At 41.6% G+C, this 18,281-nt stretch overlaps 1 protein-coding gene across 1 annotated transcript in view; it reads left to right on the forward strand.

Moving 5' to 3' along the window:
- Lrp2 (LDL receptor related protein 2) overlaps nucleotides 1–18,281 on the forward strand; it is a 145,728-nt gene that overhangs the window by 39,013 nt on the left and 88,434 nt on the right. Inside the window, exons 5-15 of the mRNA XM_051184531.1 lie at nucleotides 2,250–2,360; nucleotides 2,679–2,792; nucleotides 3,832–3,948; nucleotides 4,812–4,961; nucleotides 6,311–6,430; nucleotides 11,333–11,461; nucleotides 13,223–13,392; nucleotides 14,582–14,805; nucleotides 15,394–15,600; nucleotides 16,454–16,656; nucleotides 17,800–17,940. Coding sequence (XP_051040488.1) covers nucleotides 2,250–2,360; nucleotides 2,679–2,792; nucleotides 3,832–3,948; nucleotides 4,812–4,961; nucleotides 6,311–6,430; nucleotides 11,333–11,461; nucleotides 13,223–13,392; nucleotides 14,582–14,805; nucleotides 15,394–15,600; nucleotides 16,454–16,656; nucleotides 17,800–17,940 — 1,686 coding nt within the window. The remainder of the gene's footprint in view (nucleotides 1–2,249; nucleotides 2,361–2,678; nucleotides 2,793–3,831; nucleotides 3,949–4,811; nucleotides 4,962–6,310; nucleotides 6,431–11,332; nucleotides 11,462–13,222; nucleotides 13,393–14,581; nucleotides 14,806–15,393; nucleotides 15,601–16,453; nucleotides 16,657–17,799; nucleotides 17,941–18,281) is intronic.

The raw sequence follows: 18,281 nt of genomic DNA on the forward strand, positions 1-18,281 counted from the left end.
TGTATGCATATTTTATGGCAGATGTCAATCTGTGGGAAATAAGTCACTTGGTTGGGGAGGAGCAGGGTGTGGTGTGAGGAAGTGTAACATTTTTGTCTTAGTTAATTGGACTTTATCAGTCTTTTCCTTCAAGGCACAAAAACAAGGCAGTGCTCCTGGGTGTTGTTTCCTTGAACTGAACTTTCTCTGCTTGATCAATTTGCAAGACACTGTGGTCACTGGATGGCTTTGCTCCATGGGTTAAAAAAAAAAAAAAAAAGAAAGTATAAGGTTAGGTGCATGCTTGCCAAATATATAAACTCACAAAGAAGGGTGTTAGGTATTGCTCAGTGAAAAACTTATCCAATTATGACTTGCTGTTCTATGTCTTAGCTAGAAACTCCTCAATATTTTTAGCAAGGAAAATTTGGACCTGTTTCTTATGGGTGGATATCCAAAGAGGGGATATACCCCAAGCTATGTACATACCAGAGACCAGAAGGTGTACAGGGTTTGGGGTTGGGAGTTGTCCTCCTTTGTTTGAGAGAGATTCATTATCATTTTAGATGGAGACAAAATAGCTGTTTGTTCTTCCTTCAGAGTGCTGACCTCTGGCTATCCTGATACTACCCTGATGACATCAAGCTGGCCCTGTTAGCTGTGGGGTAGAGCCTTGTCAGAGGATACTGATTTAAATCTCCCTTAAGTTTTATGGCTGGAGAAAATAAGAGCCCTGCCCAGCACTTTGATTCCAGAGCCTTCCTAGCCATAACAATCACCTTAAATGTGGTAGCCACAGTCCAAACCCAAATAAATTTTCCCCTTGACAGGAGGCTTATCTGGCCAGGGGGCTGGCAGAGAACTGGCTTTCAGCTTGATGCTGCTCTCAGAAGGCTAGATAACATGCTGACTCCTGGAGCTATCTGGTACACGGTGGGGGGGGGGGGGTAAGGGGGAAGGGCTTTGAGTGAGGTCCACACCTGACCATTTGCATCTCTGGGAGGCAGAATTAATAAACAGAGTTGTGTGGCCCCATTAAAGGCATCTTTGCAAACGGTAGCATCCCCATAATGAAAGGGAAGGAGCAGTTTAAGTACAAACTCAGTTACAGGCTATCGTAAAATTCAGGTCAGAATAAATTTAAAGTTGCTCAGCACAGTTTTAGCTTTGAGGTAGGGATGTGCTATCTCACTTTGAGACTTGCCTTTTCCTTGGTTAGAAATACATCTGAAAACAACTTGAGAATCTCAGTGAGAAAAGAAAGACAGACCAGAAGGAGATGCTTGTGTGAAGGACATGAAAAATACTGTGTAGGAAGTGGTGTGACACACCTGTAACCCCAGCAGTTGAAGCAAGGGGATCATGAGTTGAGGGCAGCCTGATCCACATAGTGAATTCTAGGCTAACCTGAGCTACGTAGAAAGGCCCTGCCACCATATAAACAGTAACAAAGCAAAGCAGATATTCAAAAAGAGGCATTTAACTATTGTACCTACCTGGGATAGGTAACTCAATAGCAATACTGATCAGTTCTTTTCCTTTCTTCCTCTTTGTTCTCTCCTTCCTCCCCGTCCTCCCCTGCCTTTCTTGTCTTCCTCTTTTCTTCTTTCTTTTTTCAGGCAGATGTCCACTCCGTGTCTTAGGCTGGCTGGTCTGGAGCTTACTATGGAGCCCAGGCCTTCTTTCCGCAAACTTAAAACCATCCTCTTGCCTCAGTTTCCCAGAGTTACAGTTGAGCTACCATCCCCAGGGAACAGTAAACATCTTTTTTGATACACTGAATGGAGTTTCACTTCCTGATTCTAAAATAAGTAAGGCGGGATCTGTGAGCTCGAGTGTTACATAAAGGACACAATAAAGGTTTACTAGACATCGTTTTCTTAGGATCGCCTACCCTGTGTGGTATTCATGTATGCTGACAGAAAATGAGCAGGCTGAGTAAGAAGCCACTGGCTATTTTCTCTGCCCTTGGTGAAGGTCTCCCTGTCTCTGGGCGCGTTCTTTTTCTTGATCTCCCGTGAGAGAAACAGCCCTTCATTTCCCAGGACATGTATAGCAGGGCGTGAGTTTCCTAGGATGTACTGTGTATTATGTGGGAGGAAGCTCCATTTTGAATCATTTTCTAATTCTTCAGCTTTCATCTCACCTTTCCCTCACTCCCGTTTCCAGGAGGTCTCACACTCAGCGCCTAGCACATGGCAGTCACTCACGGGGTATTTATGAAACCGACGCCTTAATTTAAGCTTTTACTATTATTCTTTCTTAAATAGATTACCCAACATGTGATCAGCTCACTTGTGCCAATGGAGCCTGTTATAACACGAGTCAGAAGTGTGATCAGAAAGTGGACTGCAGGGATGCCTCCGATGAAGCCAACTGCAGTAAGTCATGTGACTTAGAGGTGTGGGAAACTGGAGCTGGCTTATACTGACTTGAGAGGACGAATACATACAGTTAGTTCTCAAGCCTGTGTCCACTGGATCCATATTAGTTGTTTTAAATCATCCACCAGTGGGAGTATTTACACCATGGATGTTGGCAGAAGCTACAAATCTGGCTCTTTCTATTCCCCATGGATTGGTTGTTGTCAGTGCCCACTGCCCAATGTGTTACTTTTAAAATATGAGGTAGAACCTTCCAATGAAATTAGATGGTGATAATTATCTCTTTTTCTTCCTCTTTTTCACCTTGTGTCGCAGCTACACAGTGTTCACATAGGGAATTTCAATGTGGCAGTGGAGAGTGTATCCTTCGAGCCTATATCTGTGACCATGACAATGACTGTGAAGATAACAGCGATGAACACAATTGCAGTACGGTGATTTCCTTATGCTGGGTCATGTGATAAGGGGTGGTTCGTCTTCTCCCATATACTAACATAATGCATTTTTTCCCCTTGAAGAAATCTGTTTGATGGCAGAAGAAGCCAAAAGATAATGGAAGGGCTATTGCTCCAACCTTATTAGTATTGCTTGACCTGGGTTCCTTTATCCTCCAGGGATCTCTGTAGAGGCAAAGATTTGCTGATAGCCTGCATTCTTTCTTACATTCTTTGAGTTGCAAGTCACAACATGTCACAGGACTCTGATCTTGATAGTAGATTTGAGAGGGAAGGGACCTTCCTACTAATACTGGTTTTAGCTCCAATTTTGAAATTCCTACTGCATTAAAGTTAGAAGGCCAAGAAAGTTCCTATGGTTGGTGTAAATGACTTTCATTGTCTCTGCATCTTTCCTTCTGACTCAACCAATATTTCTGTGTCTTAGCTGTATTCTGAACTTCCTTTCTTGGAATATTGTAAAGTTAGAAGACATCATGGTAAATGTTTTTCCAGCTCCCATGAGTCACCAGCTTCCTGGGGTTGTCTACCTACTACAATAATCTCTCAACTGCTTTGATTGGATGGTGCCCCATCTCCCTGTTTTTCTGAGTTAATTAAAGAGAATGAGGCACTGCGGAGTGTATTTTGGTATAGATGACAGCTACAATGCTTAGGTAAAATCAGTAAGTGCTGAGTGTTGGCATGTCTAGAGTCCTGATCACCACTGCACATCTCTGTTCTCTGGCACCTGAGTTCATTTCCTGGAGTCAAAGTTGCTATTTTTGCCTCCCTTCCTTCTTCTGTTCCTTCCTTCCTTCCTTCCTCCCTCCCTCCCTCCCTCCCTCCCTCTCTTCCTCCCTCCCTCCCTCCCTTCCTCCCTCCCTTCTTTTTCTTTCATGTTTGTCAATCTACTAAGGCTCAAACTGATGTGGAAGCATCAGTTTCTAGGAGCTGACTGCAGGCTATGAATGAACACTTTTCCCCCAGTGACGGTGCCTTTCTAGTAGTGCTCTGTTGTTGCTCTCTTCCAGCCTATGACACCTGTGGGGGCCATCATTTCACTTGCTCCAATGGCCAGTGCATCAATCAGAACTGGGTCTGTGATGGAGATGATGACTGCCAAGATGCTGGTGATGAAGATGAATGCGGTAAGGACTAGACAAGATTCCTATCAAGAGTCATTTTCCTCTAGGAAACCACACTAGAACCCAGATGCAATATTGATCAATCAATCCTTTCTTTCCCATCTCTAAGAAATAGTAGGCAGGACATTTTCTCGCCCTTTATACCTTCATTTTTCCTTTGCTTTAAGACTTATTTATTTATGTATCAGATTCTGTTATAGATGGTTGTGAGTCACCATGTAGTTTCTGGGAATTGAACTCAGGACGTCTGGAAGAGTGCTCTTAATTAACCTCTGAGCCATCTATTCAGACCACTTTTCTTTTCCCTTCAAAACCACTTGTTTTACTAGTGCCAGGGAAGGAGGGAAAAGGTAATTTGTTTTGTTAGACTTTAGGGCCTTTAAAAATGCTTTAGGCCTGTAATAACATGTGAAGGATAGGCCACCCTGGGAAACTGGCCTGGAATTCAGGATGGGCAGGTACAGGCAGCCTCCTGTAAATTGCTGTCTGTATTCATTATGCCCCTGTCACCAGTGTTCCCTCCCTCAGTTGTCAGTTGTCTAGCATCCATTCCACACAACAGGCTCCTTTTACCCTTCCAGTCCAGTTCCAGATAGAGGGTCACTCTTATTCTAGAAGCATCTATTGATTGCATGCTTTGTCATTTTTCTTGGATTATTAATGTTTGTTGGCTGCCTCATTCATAAAAATTTATGTGGTACTTAAATAATTCCATTTGATCACATGGGAGCTCGGTGAAGAGGCTGGTGGTAAACTCGACTGCAACAGACAGGTTCTCACCTGGCCCATATTTCCTTTCAACCATGGGTCTTTAAGAGTAGCACAATCTCTAGGGCGGTCTAGAACTCTTTCTTCTTCCCTTTCAGAAAGTAATCAACGTTATCATACATGTTACCCAAGAGAATGGCATTGCCCAGGCTCTGGACGATGCATCCCAATTGATAAAGTTTGTGATGGAGTTCCAGACTGCCCAGGCGGAGAAGACGAAACCAATGCCACGACTGGAAGACACTGTAGTGAGTGTGGCTACTGTATAAGGGTTGCTTTCTGCTTCCCAATGATTCTAGATCTGATTCTCAAATGCAGACAGCATCAGTTGGCATTTGCACAACAAAATACCTCAATTTAGTTGCTTTAGGGACGAGCATTTATTATTTCTTAATGGTGATTCTTGCCTAGACTAGTCCACACTTGGTTTGACGATGGTGGAATGAGTAAGCCCTTGCATTCGACCATTTTTCAGTCTGTGCATGTATCATGTTTGCTAGCACATCGTTTGGCTGAGGCCAGAATGGAATGAAAGTACATGCCACCAGGGAAAATCGTTTTAATAACAATTAGGATGACTTTTTTGTGTGCTACTAGGCCTTAGGACTCAATAGTGTTATGCAAATGTCCTACCCACTGAACTGTGTCCTCTGTCCTGTTTCATACATTTCATGATTGCTTTATATGGTCTATTAGGATGTACTAGAAGAAAAGATGCTTCTGGTTCCTAGGGTGTGTGTTCAGTTGTCTTCCCTTGGTTCTTAGGATAGGTACTGTGAACTATTTTCCAAGTTAAAACTGAACTGGCTATGCAGTGCACATTCTCTTTATTTCCTTCTTCCAATTAGCCCTATGTTCTGAGAACATCTCACCTCTGGAAGAGGAATAGTTTCAGACACTAGCTCAACTGGTGATTTCACAGATGAACACATATAATTTTAATTCCAAGGGTCTTCCTCCCCACCTCCATATATCTAAATGCCCTTCCTTTAATTTGGAAGATGTATTGTGAAAGCTTAAGAATAAATAAATGAGCTGGGTGGTGGTGGTGGCCCACGCCTTTAGTTCCAGCACTCGGAAGGCAGAGGCAGGTGCATCTCAGTGAGTTTGAGCCCAGTCCAGTCTACTACTGAGTGAGTTCTAGGACAGCCTCCAAAGCCACAGAGAAACCCTATTTGGAAAAACAAAAAACAAAACAAACAAAAACAAAACAAAAAAACCCCAACCTCCCAAAAAAGAATAAACAAATTATATGTAATAATTTAGAAGATAACAGAAAGAAACAAACTAATCTCCGGAAACCATTCTATTTGAAGCCAATCAAGTTAGCAGAACCAAACATTATGACTCCATTTTTTATGAATGGTACTAAGAGCCAACTGGTAGCCACTTACACCCCACACATAACAGTAGTTGATAAATAATATTCAAACAAAAGGTTTAAGGAATACAAATGAAGCATTTGCTACATAATATTTGCAGCAAGGTGGCTGGTTTCCTTGCTCTACTGCATGGAAGTTCTTAGGCAAACTTACTCTTGTCCATCAAAGTTACCCGTATTCTATCCACTTAGCAGTTTCTTTTCTTTTCTGTTTAGGTACGGGTATCTGCTCGGTCTTAAACTGTGAATACCAATGCCACCAGACACCATTTGGAGGAGAATGTTTTTGTCCCCCAAGCCATATCATCAACATCAATGACAGCCGTACCTGCATTGGTAAGTGGCAGCTAGGAGCTCCATGTGTTTCATCAGAGTGTACCAGAGGGACCGCAAACTCTTGTAACCTGGGCAGTTTCTGCCCTGAGGCTTTTGTGAAGTGACAAGCTGGAGAATGGTGTTGACCAGTGATGTGCACCTTTTCACCACCAGAATATGCCCAGGCTGGCTTTCTTTTTGAAGTTAGCTTGAATACTATGGGGTTGGCGTTTTCAGACAAGATTTGTTCTTATCGGTCCTCCTTCCACTCTCTTCCCATCCATCGCCCTGAACTCTTAGTGTATGCTTCCGTACCCTCTTAACCTGTTTTATGCCTAGCCCTCACAATACCTCCTTCCCCCACACACGGTCTCTTTTTCATAGCCTTTCAAATCCATTCCTATACACGCATATAACCATAAGCTAGGGCCACGCTGATTTTCAGACACTGAGAACGAGCACAAGGAAACCTTTTAAGGAGCAGTGAGTGGTTCTTCGGGCAGGGGTGGGGGGGTGGAGTTGCTTGCTGCTGAGTTAAGTTCCCTTTCCAGACCACATGGTGGAAGGAGCAACTCAACACTTGCAGGCTTTCCTGTGACCTCCATACACATATTGTGGCATGTGTACATGTGTGTGAGCACACACATACACATAAATAAATAAATAAATATACTCTGCTTTAGGAAAGTATTTCTTCTGAGGAAAAAAAAAACTAAAATTTTTATTCCAATTTAACAACAACAACAAAAATGTTGAATTTGGATAAACCGAGTGAAGTTACATTTGCTTTTTACTATCAGCGTTGGGTTAGAACATAACTATGCAGCTATTGAATATTATCTTAGTAACTATCCATAGTCAGATGGTCATTTTGATACATTTGCAGATTCAACTTGGAAAGGGTAGGAAGGGAAGGGAGTGTGAAATGGAAGGGGGAGAGGGGAGAGAGAATCAAAGAGAGAAACAGAACCGGAGAGACAGACCTGCTTCCTCAGAGAAGGGGGGGAGGGGGGAGAGGAGGGGCAAGAGTGGGAATGGGCGGAGCTTGTCTCTTAAAGGGGGAAATGCTGTCAAATGCTGAATTTTTATATTCAGTAAAATAATCCAAGGAAGTTATCCCTGTGATATCTGAAGTAATGTTGCAGTTTTGTATATTTATTTATCTATTTCTCCTCTTGCCTCTGCCTACTGAGTTCTGAGAGTATGTACTACGATGCACATCAAATTTTAGTTTTTTAAAAATCAGGACCATATCCCAAGGTATGTCTATGGCCTAATTGTCCCTCTTAGGTAAGTATATAGTTAGTCTTTTTAAAAATTTTTAAAGATTAATTTATTTTATGTATGCTCTGTCTTCATGTACACCTGCACACCAGAAGAGGGCATCAGATCTCCTTTCAGATGGTTGTGAGCCACCATGTGGTTGCTGGGAATTGAACTCAGGACCTATGGAAGAGTAGCCAGTGCTCTTAACCTCCAGCTCCCTATAGTTAGTCTTAAGTATTAAAATAAAATGGATCTCCTTGTGCAATTTCTCACACCTTTTATCTTAGCACTTGGTAAATTGAGGCAGGAAGATCAGGAGTTAAAGATCATCCTTGACCTTCATCTAGTAGTGATTTTGAGGCTCTATGTACTTTCAAGACATTTTTGCAGATAAAATATACTCTGAAACTGAGATGTTTTCTTATGTTTATTCTCATTGCCTTGGGATGCAGTTAAGGGTTAACTGTGCAAACACACACACACACACACACACAGATACACACACACACACACACACACACACACACACAGACACACACACACACAGGCCCCTCTTCATCTGGAAGATAGACTTCTCCATCAATGTCCCAGCATCCCTCTGAGAGGCACTCCATTTCCTGGGGCAGTGCTCATGTGTGGGGTGAGGCTGCCCCTTTACTTTGGCAAGTGTCAGGCTCCTCTGCTCCCTTGGCTGCCAGCATTGCTGCTGCCAATCCCATTTCCCAGCTTTTTCTTCCCTAGGCATTTATTTCCCTTTTCTCTCAATTGCAAAAGAATTCCAAGAGAAATACCAGAAGCCACATTCTCAGTATTACATCAGCTTTCCTTTCTTCCTTTCACAATCCCCAAAGCAAGTGGCCAGAGGGTGGGGGCTGGGGGTGAGTGGGGGGGCAGTTCAGGGAAGCGGGGTAGGGTTGGAGTGGGGTGTAATGGAGGTTGGTGTCAGCTGCCTTGCTGTGGAAACCTGAGTGACTTGCTTTTACAGTGTGTCCTGTCTGGTGCCGCCCACAACCTGTTCTTAGATTTTTTTTTTCCTCCCTCTCATCCACGTAGCACATTTCCTGTGTTTCCTATGTGTAACTCTGGATTGAGCTTCTTAAATGTCAGAGGCTCTAGTGTCTTCCATTTCTATTGTGTGTTGAGAAGTGAAAAGCTGACATTGCAACGTGCTTTGAGTCATAAAGTTTTACACATAGCCTGCCCATGTTGTGATGCAGAAAAACTTCCTCATGGTGCTGGCAGGTTTTAGGGTTTATCCAAACACAGTCAGGCTGAAGCACAATAGAAACATCGTGGATGAACAGCGAGGGAACAGTTTTAAATTCCAGGGGACATCATCCTTCAGCCCCCCCCCCCCAAAGTCTCTTTCTGGGACATTCTTACAGGCAACCTCATTTAGAGATAAGCTCAAAAGTCTACATTTGAGGGCCTTTGTGACTGGAAGGCCCCCTGCCACCTGCAGGGCCTTTTCTGTGACCTTCCCTGTCAAGGATTCATGAATGCATGATTTAACTCTGAGTTCTGAGGCTGGCTAAATAAACTCCTCCATATTCATTTCAGAGATGACTGTTTTTCTCTTTGTGAACTCCAGTTTAAACAGGACATTATGAAACCAGATACACACTTGTTTAATCTGAGTTGAGGTTTTGGGAGAATTGTTTTAGTTTGTTCTCTCAAGCATTTCAACTCAATAAATCCTCTGCATGGTTTTTGCTCTCTGCACGGCTGACTCATTACAGAGACTTCAGGTGTTAGGTGCCTTCTTCGACCTGTCTCTCCACTGGATGGCTCTGTAATAATCAAGAATAAAATGGAGTAATCTTGACATGGAATCTGGTGTCTTTCCACCGTTCGTTGGCCTCTGGTAGTCTTGACCTGGCAGTGGAGTTTCTGTGGCATCCAGGAACAGTTTACTGGGCTCATTGTTTCTGATTGACAGGACATGCTGTTTGTTGACAGAATGACATTGTGCTGCAGGGTCAGGGCACAGAGGTCACTCAGCATGCAGGGTTTCACACAGCCAGACAGAGGTATCTTACGCGTTCTAAGCCAAAAAGGATTTTTGAAATTTGTCAAAGCAGTATTTGTTGGTAAGAGTGGGGGGCAAAGACTAAGAATGGAAGAGAAATAGATAAATGTGAAGAGGTCTGGGCATAGGCTGTATTTCAGGTCCACGTCTTTCCTAGTTTCATGACAGTCCCCCATTCTACTTTCATTTTCTTATCTTATTCGGTTGATGACAGATGTTTAATTAATCTCCATTTTCCACAGTAGGGATCTAAATAGTTCAATCTTTTTTTGTTCTGGTGGTTTCTTACCATGATGTAGTCCTGTCTTGACTGGCACTGGTGAGTGGCAAAGAATATAATATCCAGTTATTGCAAATGGTTGTAACCCTACACAAATATCCACATGTGAAATACATTCAAAACAAGGTGATAGGAAGGGCATTTGTACTTCAGATGTCCAGCTCTAGTCTCCTTCTGATTGGCAGCATCCATACTCCTGCTGCTATCTGACCTAGACCCTTCGTTTTGCAATCTTAATTAGATGGTGGGCCTGTGAGATGGCTCAGTGGGTAAAGGTGGTTGTCTCCAAGACTGATGACCTGAATTTAATCATAGTGTCCTCTGACTTTCACACACATACAATGTCGCGCGCGCACACACACACACACACAGCAACATAAAAAAAAATAGGTGGTAGGTGGGTATAGGGTATAGTGATACCCTCTAATGCCAGCCCAGGATAGCCAGAGATACATAGAGACCTTGTCTCAACAAAATAAAACAAATTAAATAAATAAACAAATAAGAAATTATGATCACTTATGCTTTTCTAATGCCAAAGGGCATGAGGGAATTCACTGTTAGATAGCTGGGGAGTCACGGTTATGACGGGTATTTAAATATGCCAGCCTACCAAGGACATGTGTGCATCCCTCAAAACTTATAATTTGAAGAAAGTATTTTACAATAAAATTCTTTGTCAAAAGAATGGACATTGCTTTGTGTGACTTTGCATATCTTTTATGTAAGGGACATTCAACAAACATTTTTAAAATGTATGAATGATTAAGGAATAAAGAAGATAATTTTACTGTTACTTATGACTTTGAGGTCAAAACAAAGATCTGGATAAACAGAAATTCCTAAATACTTTATTTGCAGTCACAGACCATTTTCATGAGGGGTCGTCTAACACATACAAAAATAGTGTTGCCCGATAGAACTTTCTGGAAAGTGCAAATATTCCTGTATCTTCACTCTTGTAATTAGTAATCATGTAGCTATTGAGGACTTCAAATTGGCAGACAAGACTGGGAAACTAGGAACAAATGATTGGTTACTATTGAAAAACGATAAGTTTTCAAGGGAAGCATTTTTATCAAAATGTGTGAATCCTGTTAGCCAATATTAATTAATAGTAGTAATGAGATATGGTAATGTGAGTGTGTGAGTACAATGACAGTCACCGTTTGTCTAAGTGAGCATTCCTATATAAAATGCTTATGGATTTTCTCCTTACTGTTTTTTTGTTTATTTCTCTGGGTAAGCATGTAATGATATTCTTGGACATAGTATTCAATATTTTTTGGGGAATCCCTAGAAATGCTGATGAACATGATTATGAACTTTTTTTTCCCTCATGTGGCAGATTTTGATGACTGCCAGATATGGGGAACCTGTGACCAGAAGTGTGAAAACCGACAAGGCCGTCACCAGTGTCTCTGTGAGGAAGGGTACATCTTGGAGCGTGGGCAACATTGCAAAGCCAATGATTCCTGTGAGTATCTGACTCTTACATCTCTGTCGGTTGTCTTCTGGTATTTCCCTTCCTTATCTGGTGAAAGAAGAAATAACAGCATTTCTGACCACAGCAAGGCTTTATTGTCAAGGAGTGGAGGTGGCCTTGTGGCCTGGAAGAAAAGATAAGCCTTAATTGTATATTATTAAGGTCCAATTTTTGTATTAATGGTGAATATTTCTCATGTTCTTTTTTCTCTCCCTACACTTTTTCAGTACCAAGTATTGAATCTAAGGCCTGAAGCATGCACTCAAAGATAGAGGTTTTTTTTTTTTTGTTGTTGTTGTTTGTTTCTGTTTATTTATTTATTTATTTTTGGGTTGGTTTTCCTTTTTTGGTTGTTGTTTGTTTGCTTGCTTATTTTTGGGACAACGGCTCTCTGTGTAGCTCTGGCTGTCCTGGAACTCACCTGCAGACTAGGCTGGCCTTGAACTCAGAATTCTGTCCGCTCTGTTCCCCAGTGTTGCGAGTTTCAGCCATTTTAACAGCCTCTTTACTGGCCCAGGCCATTGTACCACCTAATCAATTAATTTTTACTGTAGAGTAAGAGTTATGTGTTAAAAATTATGTGTAGAAGTAACTTAGAGTTTCAAAATGAACATACTAAATTTGGTTTGTAGTTTTTGTGAATGTTAAATTTTAGCTACGTTTTGTCTTTTGGGATGTGTGAGTTCTACGAGCTAGTGAGTCTGGGCTAACCTGGACCAACTGGTATCCAGACAGCAAAATCAAAATATGTTCATGTAAGATTTAAGAACATTTAATACATGTATAAATATATCCTTCCATCCTTGATTCTTTCTTCCAAGTGTATTTCCTTTCCCCCAAATAATTCCTTTGCTTCATCAGAAAACTTACAAATGCAAAACCCAAAGTACAATTATAGATATTGAATCCTATTTTAACATGTACTAGTAAACTATGCATGCGGTTCTGCATTTTAAAAATGTCACTTATGTTCTAGGTTAATTACTTCTTGATTGTTATTATTTTTGGTTGAAATTTATGAGCCAGCGTCTCACAGTGTAGCTCATGCTGGCCCAAGACTCACTGTGTAGCACATGCTGGCCCAGGACTCACTGTGTAGCACATGCTGACCCAGGACTCACTGTGTAGCACATGCTGGCCCAGGACTCACAGTGTAGCACATGCTGGCCTCTAACTTCTGGGTAGTCCTCCTGCTTCTGCGGCCTCTTGAGTGCAATGACAGGAATGAACCACCACTCCCTGCGTCAGTAACTTTTTATAATGAATTATGTATTTTTATGTGTATGGATACTTTGCTTATGTTTGTCCGTACAATAAATGCACCTTTGGTATCCAAGGAATCTAGAAGAGGGAGTCCGAAAACCAAGAACTGGAGATGCAGACGGTTCTGAGCTGCCAGGAAGGTGCTGGAATCAAGTTCAGGTTCCTCGGAAGTGCTTTTTACCACCAAGCCATCCCTCCAGCCTTGCACATACATAACTTTAAACCAGCCAAACATGTTTTAAGCTAGTACAAATTAAGACTCAGTCAGTGATTTCTTCCTGTTATTTTGCATATTTGGGAGTATGTAGTGTAGATGTGGACCCACGAGAGCCATACATTCCCAGAGTCTTTAAAATGCATTCTACATTTAACAGAACATGAAGGTACATTTGATTTTGGGGACTTGCTGTACTCTTAACTGCACCGGGCCAGCAGTGGCTGACATGGGTTGTCCTTCACCGGTTTTGCTTTCTTCCCTTTCCCTTGTAGTCAGCGCAGCCTCCATTATCTTCTCCAATGGTCGGGATTTACTAATTGGAGATCTTCATGGAAGAAACTTCCAGATTCTAGTAGAGTCTAAAAACCGTGGACAGGCTATGGGTGTGGATTTTCACTATCAGAAGCAAAGAGTCTTTTGGACAGACCCCATGCAGGATAAGGTAAGTAGAAAATTCAAGGGTGTACAGAACCTAAAACACAAAGTGTTGATAGCTTTTCATTTTGGGGGGAGAGGAGGGGAAAGTTCCTTTGTTTTCTGACAAAAAAGGCCCTTGAGATATTTTATGTTAATCAGCACCTTTTCCATGCTATACTGTTACATGTGACCTGGGAGACAAAGACAGCTATTATTTGGATTAGAGTTGAGCAACTTTTAATTTTATTCCTAAAGGAGTCCAAAAGGATAATTAAAAGAAATCATAGACTTTCCAATACTAGATAGATATTTAGTAGTGATTTTTGAAATTTGATCATTAAATTTAAAAAGTACTCTTGCTTACTTGCATGATAAAAATCAGATTTTTTTTTTTTTTTTTAAAAACCCTTCAGTTTGTACATGGAACTGTTCAATCAAGGGTTGGAAGGTTTTTTCTATGATGGCCGAAATTTCATTACATTGTTATACTTAGAAAGTAAGATTGCTTTTGTTAGAATTTTGAATATAATACAGATTCACTCTGCACTGAACCGCTACTCTTTATTTTATTACTGTTACCTTTTTTTTTTTTTTTTCCAAGACAGGGTTTCTCTGTAGCTTTAGGAGCTTGTCCTGGAACTCAGGCTATGCTGGCCTTGAACTCACAGAGATCCACCTGTCTCTGCCCCCCCCCCCCGAGTGCTGGAATTAAAGGCATGCACCACCGCCACCCGGTCAGATTCAGATTCTTAAAACATATTTTAGAAACTCCTGAAGAGTCATGGGATTTTATTTCCTTATTCTTGTTCCATTTCTTGTTAATATGAAGCCAATTGTTCCTTTATAGGGTTCAAATTAAGGGAGAAACACAACATGAAGTATTTTGATCTTTAGCAATTCCGATTTGAACAAAACTAAAATAAAACAGACCACCATCATCTTCATTGAAAACCTACATCAAAGATGAAAAAAAAAAGTAGACTTAAAAAAAAAAATAAAAACTCTACAGAACCCAACTATGTGTTACTGTTTATGTAATCTGAACAAAATCCATTTCTCCTGGTAACTCACAATGTAAAATATAATAGCCAGCTGTTTTTAAGGTTAAGGTAATTGATTCAAACAAAATATATACACTAAGTGAAGTATATGAAAACAGGGTTTGTGCTCAGGCTAGGAAGTATATTTATTGATTGTGGCTTTTTTCCCCCCAGGTTTTTTCCATAGACATAAATGGCAGAAATATCCAAGAAATCCTTAATGTTTCTGTTGAAGCTCCAGAGAACCTGGCTGTGGACTGGATTAATAATAAACTTTATCTAGTAGAGACAAAAGTCAACCGCATTGACATGGTTAACTTGGATGGAAGTCAACGCATTACTCTCATAACTGAAAACTTGGGCCGTCCTAGAGGAATTGCTGTAGACCCAACTGTGGGGTAAGTGATGTCAGGCGATACCTCTTCCTCCTAAACATCTAACTCCCACTGGGTTCACTGGAGGTGAATTCTGAATTCTCCCGCTTCTATACTCTAGAGCCCATGCTTGTAGGTTCCTAGGCCTAGAGGCTTTAGCAGTTATAAGTCCATGTGTATATATATATGTATGTATATAAAGATTAAGTATACAGAAGGCTATATAATATGAGCTGAAAGTAAGTCCATATGAGGACATGCAATCCAAGCACACCTTGTAGTGTCCCGGAGATGATACCTGATAGGTGGTGTGAACTGTCTGTAGGCTCTGGTTAGTTTAATTAATTATTACAATACAATATTAGTATGCTCCACCAATGTTAAGGGGTTGCCTTGAATGTGAACCAGCTGACAGGGTTTTTAAAGGGGGAAGACCGATGTCCTAAGTAGTTTGGTTTGCCCTCAACCTCTGGGTTGAATGATAGTATGAACCAACACAGCGCACCAATCTTTCTTTCAGGTTTAAACACCAAATGTTCTAGACCTCCTCAGGAGGGAGGCTAAGGTAAACTTACAAAACAGACTTTTTCATCTTCTGCTTTTCTTTTGTAGCTATTTATTTTTCTCAGACTGGGCAAGCCTTTCTGGGCAACCCAAGGTGGAAAGGGCCTTCATGGATGGCAGCAACCGGAAGGATCTGGTAAAGACAAAAGTGGGGTGGCCTGCTGGGATCACTCTGGATCTGGTGTCCAAGCGAGTTTACTGGGTAGACTCTCGGTATGACTACATTGAAACTGTAACCTACGATGGAGTTCAAAGGTGAGCCTTTTAAAAAATGGCTTGATATGAACTTTGGTGAAACTGTATGAATCTGAGAGAATAGAATTAAAATACTGGCTTGTGAAATGAGAGCTTGATCAGTAACCTGCAGTTTAATAAAATTATTATCATTGTTATTTGTATTGTGCACCCCCCCCCCAAGAGCCCCAAGAGCCCTGTTTTCAGGGCCTGGCAACATTTCTCCTCCATACAATAGTTTTTCCTTCAGAACCACTGTCCAGCCCACTTCTTTCCTGTGTTTAATCAGATTGTGTTTCTGCTACAGTTATGATCTGTGGACTGCTTCCTACAGCAGTGGTAGCCCTGGGTGTTTGCCAGGCACTCACCCCTGCATTCCATTGTCTCGTCTCCTAGTTGTGGAATTATTGTTGGGAACATCATTCAGATTTCTGATCTGACTGCTTCCATACCTGTATGGAGTTTAAAATACCGTCTCACATCTTAGCTTTCGTATGTGAGGCAAGTGTGAAGGGCAAGTGTGAAAGCAAGCAGTCATTGCTCCCTGGGATGTAGAGCGAGCTGGAGGATTGATTTCTCTCTTTTCCCACTCCTCCTTTCGTTTGCTTTGGTGGTGAGTGCGCACTTCACATGGTGGGAAGCACTCTCCACCTCTGAGCTACCTACAACTCCAGACTGGTATTTGTCTCACTTGTTTTTTTTTTTTTTGTTTTTGTTTTTTTTCAAGAAACAAAATTCTACCTAAAGCACCCTGTTCTATATTATAAAAAGAAGAAATTTAGGATTTTAGACATTCAACTGAACAAATTACCCCTTCGCTAAAATAAAAATAGGCAACAACGGTATGACACATGCACTTATCCTTTTTTAACAGGAAGACAGTAGCTCGCGGAGGCGCCCTTGTCCCCCATCCTTTTGGAATAAGCTTGTTTGAGGAATTTGTGTTCTTTACTGATTGGACAAAGCTGGCTGTGATGAAAGCAAACAAATTCACAGAGACCAACCCTCAGGTGTACCACCAGTCTTCTGGGAGGCCTTATGGAGTGACAGTTTACCATGCCCTCAGGCAACCCAATGGTAAGGCTCTGGACCACGATAACCTTACTTGGTACAAGAAAGGGTTTCTAATAGTCTTGGAGCTAATGAATGATGAGGCACTTCATGAGATCTGGGTGCTGTTCAAATATGAAGGTTGTCTAGAGTGGAACCTTGTAAAGATCACACATGTAGTTACAATCACAGAGGTAGGGGACAGTTCCTGAACTGACGATTTTTGATTCCCACCCAGGGGCTTGGTGCTAACAAAAGCAAAGGAACTATGCCAGCCACCTCTATATCCTCTACTGGGAGAAACCTATCACCACTAAGTGCTCATGTGATTGATGTAGTGTCAGCTTCATTTTTTTACTTTGATGAATATGTTTTGCATTTGTTCCTTGGTTTGCATTAGGGCTGTCATGGACCAGATAAAATCAACACAGTTGAGAGGGAAGGAGTTTGATAAGAACAAGTCAAAGGTTCAGAAGACAATTTAAAAAGCTGAGGGGCTCAGCAGTGAAGAGACTTATGCTAACACCCACATGATGGCTCACAACAGTGTGCGATTCCAGTTCTTGGGGATCTGATACCTTCTTCTGGCATCCTTGGACACCACACACACATGGTGCATAAATGCAGGCCAACACTCATATACATAAAATAAACAAAAAATAAGATTTATAATGCAGACAAAGCAAATTAGTGTTGGCATCCTTGCACAGGCTACCGTGAGCTATTGTAAGGCATACATGAGTTTGTGTGACAGACACATAGGATTTGGAACCAGATCTGTTTTAAGCTAAGTGCTCAGTTAGAACCAGCAACGATAATACTATTTCTCTCGTAAAGTTACTGGTGATACACGTACTTGCAAAATATGCACTAACTATGTAATAGTAAAAATACTTAATGAGATAAATTATTTGGGTATCTTCTGAATTGAAGCCATTATATACTGGAGGCTAGCTAGCAGACTGATAAGCATCTCAGAAAAATAATCTCACAGTTTATACACTGCAGGACCCCCAATTATGCCACTGTCAGTTTAAGAATGGAGGTGCAGGGGTGAGTAGGAGTAATGGCTCTGAAGCTGTAGCCACTGGAGATTCCCCAAAAGGTTGTGTGTGTGTCTTGAATCATTTTCTTTTTCTCAATGCATCTTTATTTGTGTGCTTCCCCCAGCCAGCAACCCATGTGGAAATAACAATGGGGGATGTGAGCAGGTCTGTGTGCTCAGTCACAGGACAGATAATGGTGGCCTGGGCTACCGCTGCAAGTGTGAATTCGGCTTTGAACTGGACACTGATGAGCGCCACTGTGTTGGTAAGAAATTTGCCTTACCTGCCTTTCCAGTAGCAGACACCATATGGTTTGTGTGAGCATACTTCTGCCCAGCGACACTTCCTCTGCACTGGGCCAACTCCACAGTTAGAACTCTTCTTTCTAAGAAGGGTGCAGTGTTCTCTGTGTACGGAACCAGTCAAATTGAAGATTGAGATTCTCCTTTGGTTCATTGTTCAGGACTTTTTTGATCTATTCCCCTGAAATTGTGCCCGCCTTTATTATCAAGAATGATTAGATATGGCCTTTAGATTCCATGCAACTCATGGTCTTCCTGTCTCAGTCCTGAGTGCTAAGGCCACTGATGTGTACCACCTTTGTGG

This window comes from Phodopus roborovskii, unplaced genomic scaffold, assembly GCF_943737965.1.
Source record: "Phodopus roborovskii unplaced genomic scaffold, PHOROB, whole genome shotgun sequence".
Taxonomy (NCBI): domain Eukaryota; kingdom Metazoa; phylum Chordata; class Mammalia; order Rodentia; family Cricetidae; genus Phodopus; species Phodopus roborovskii.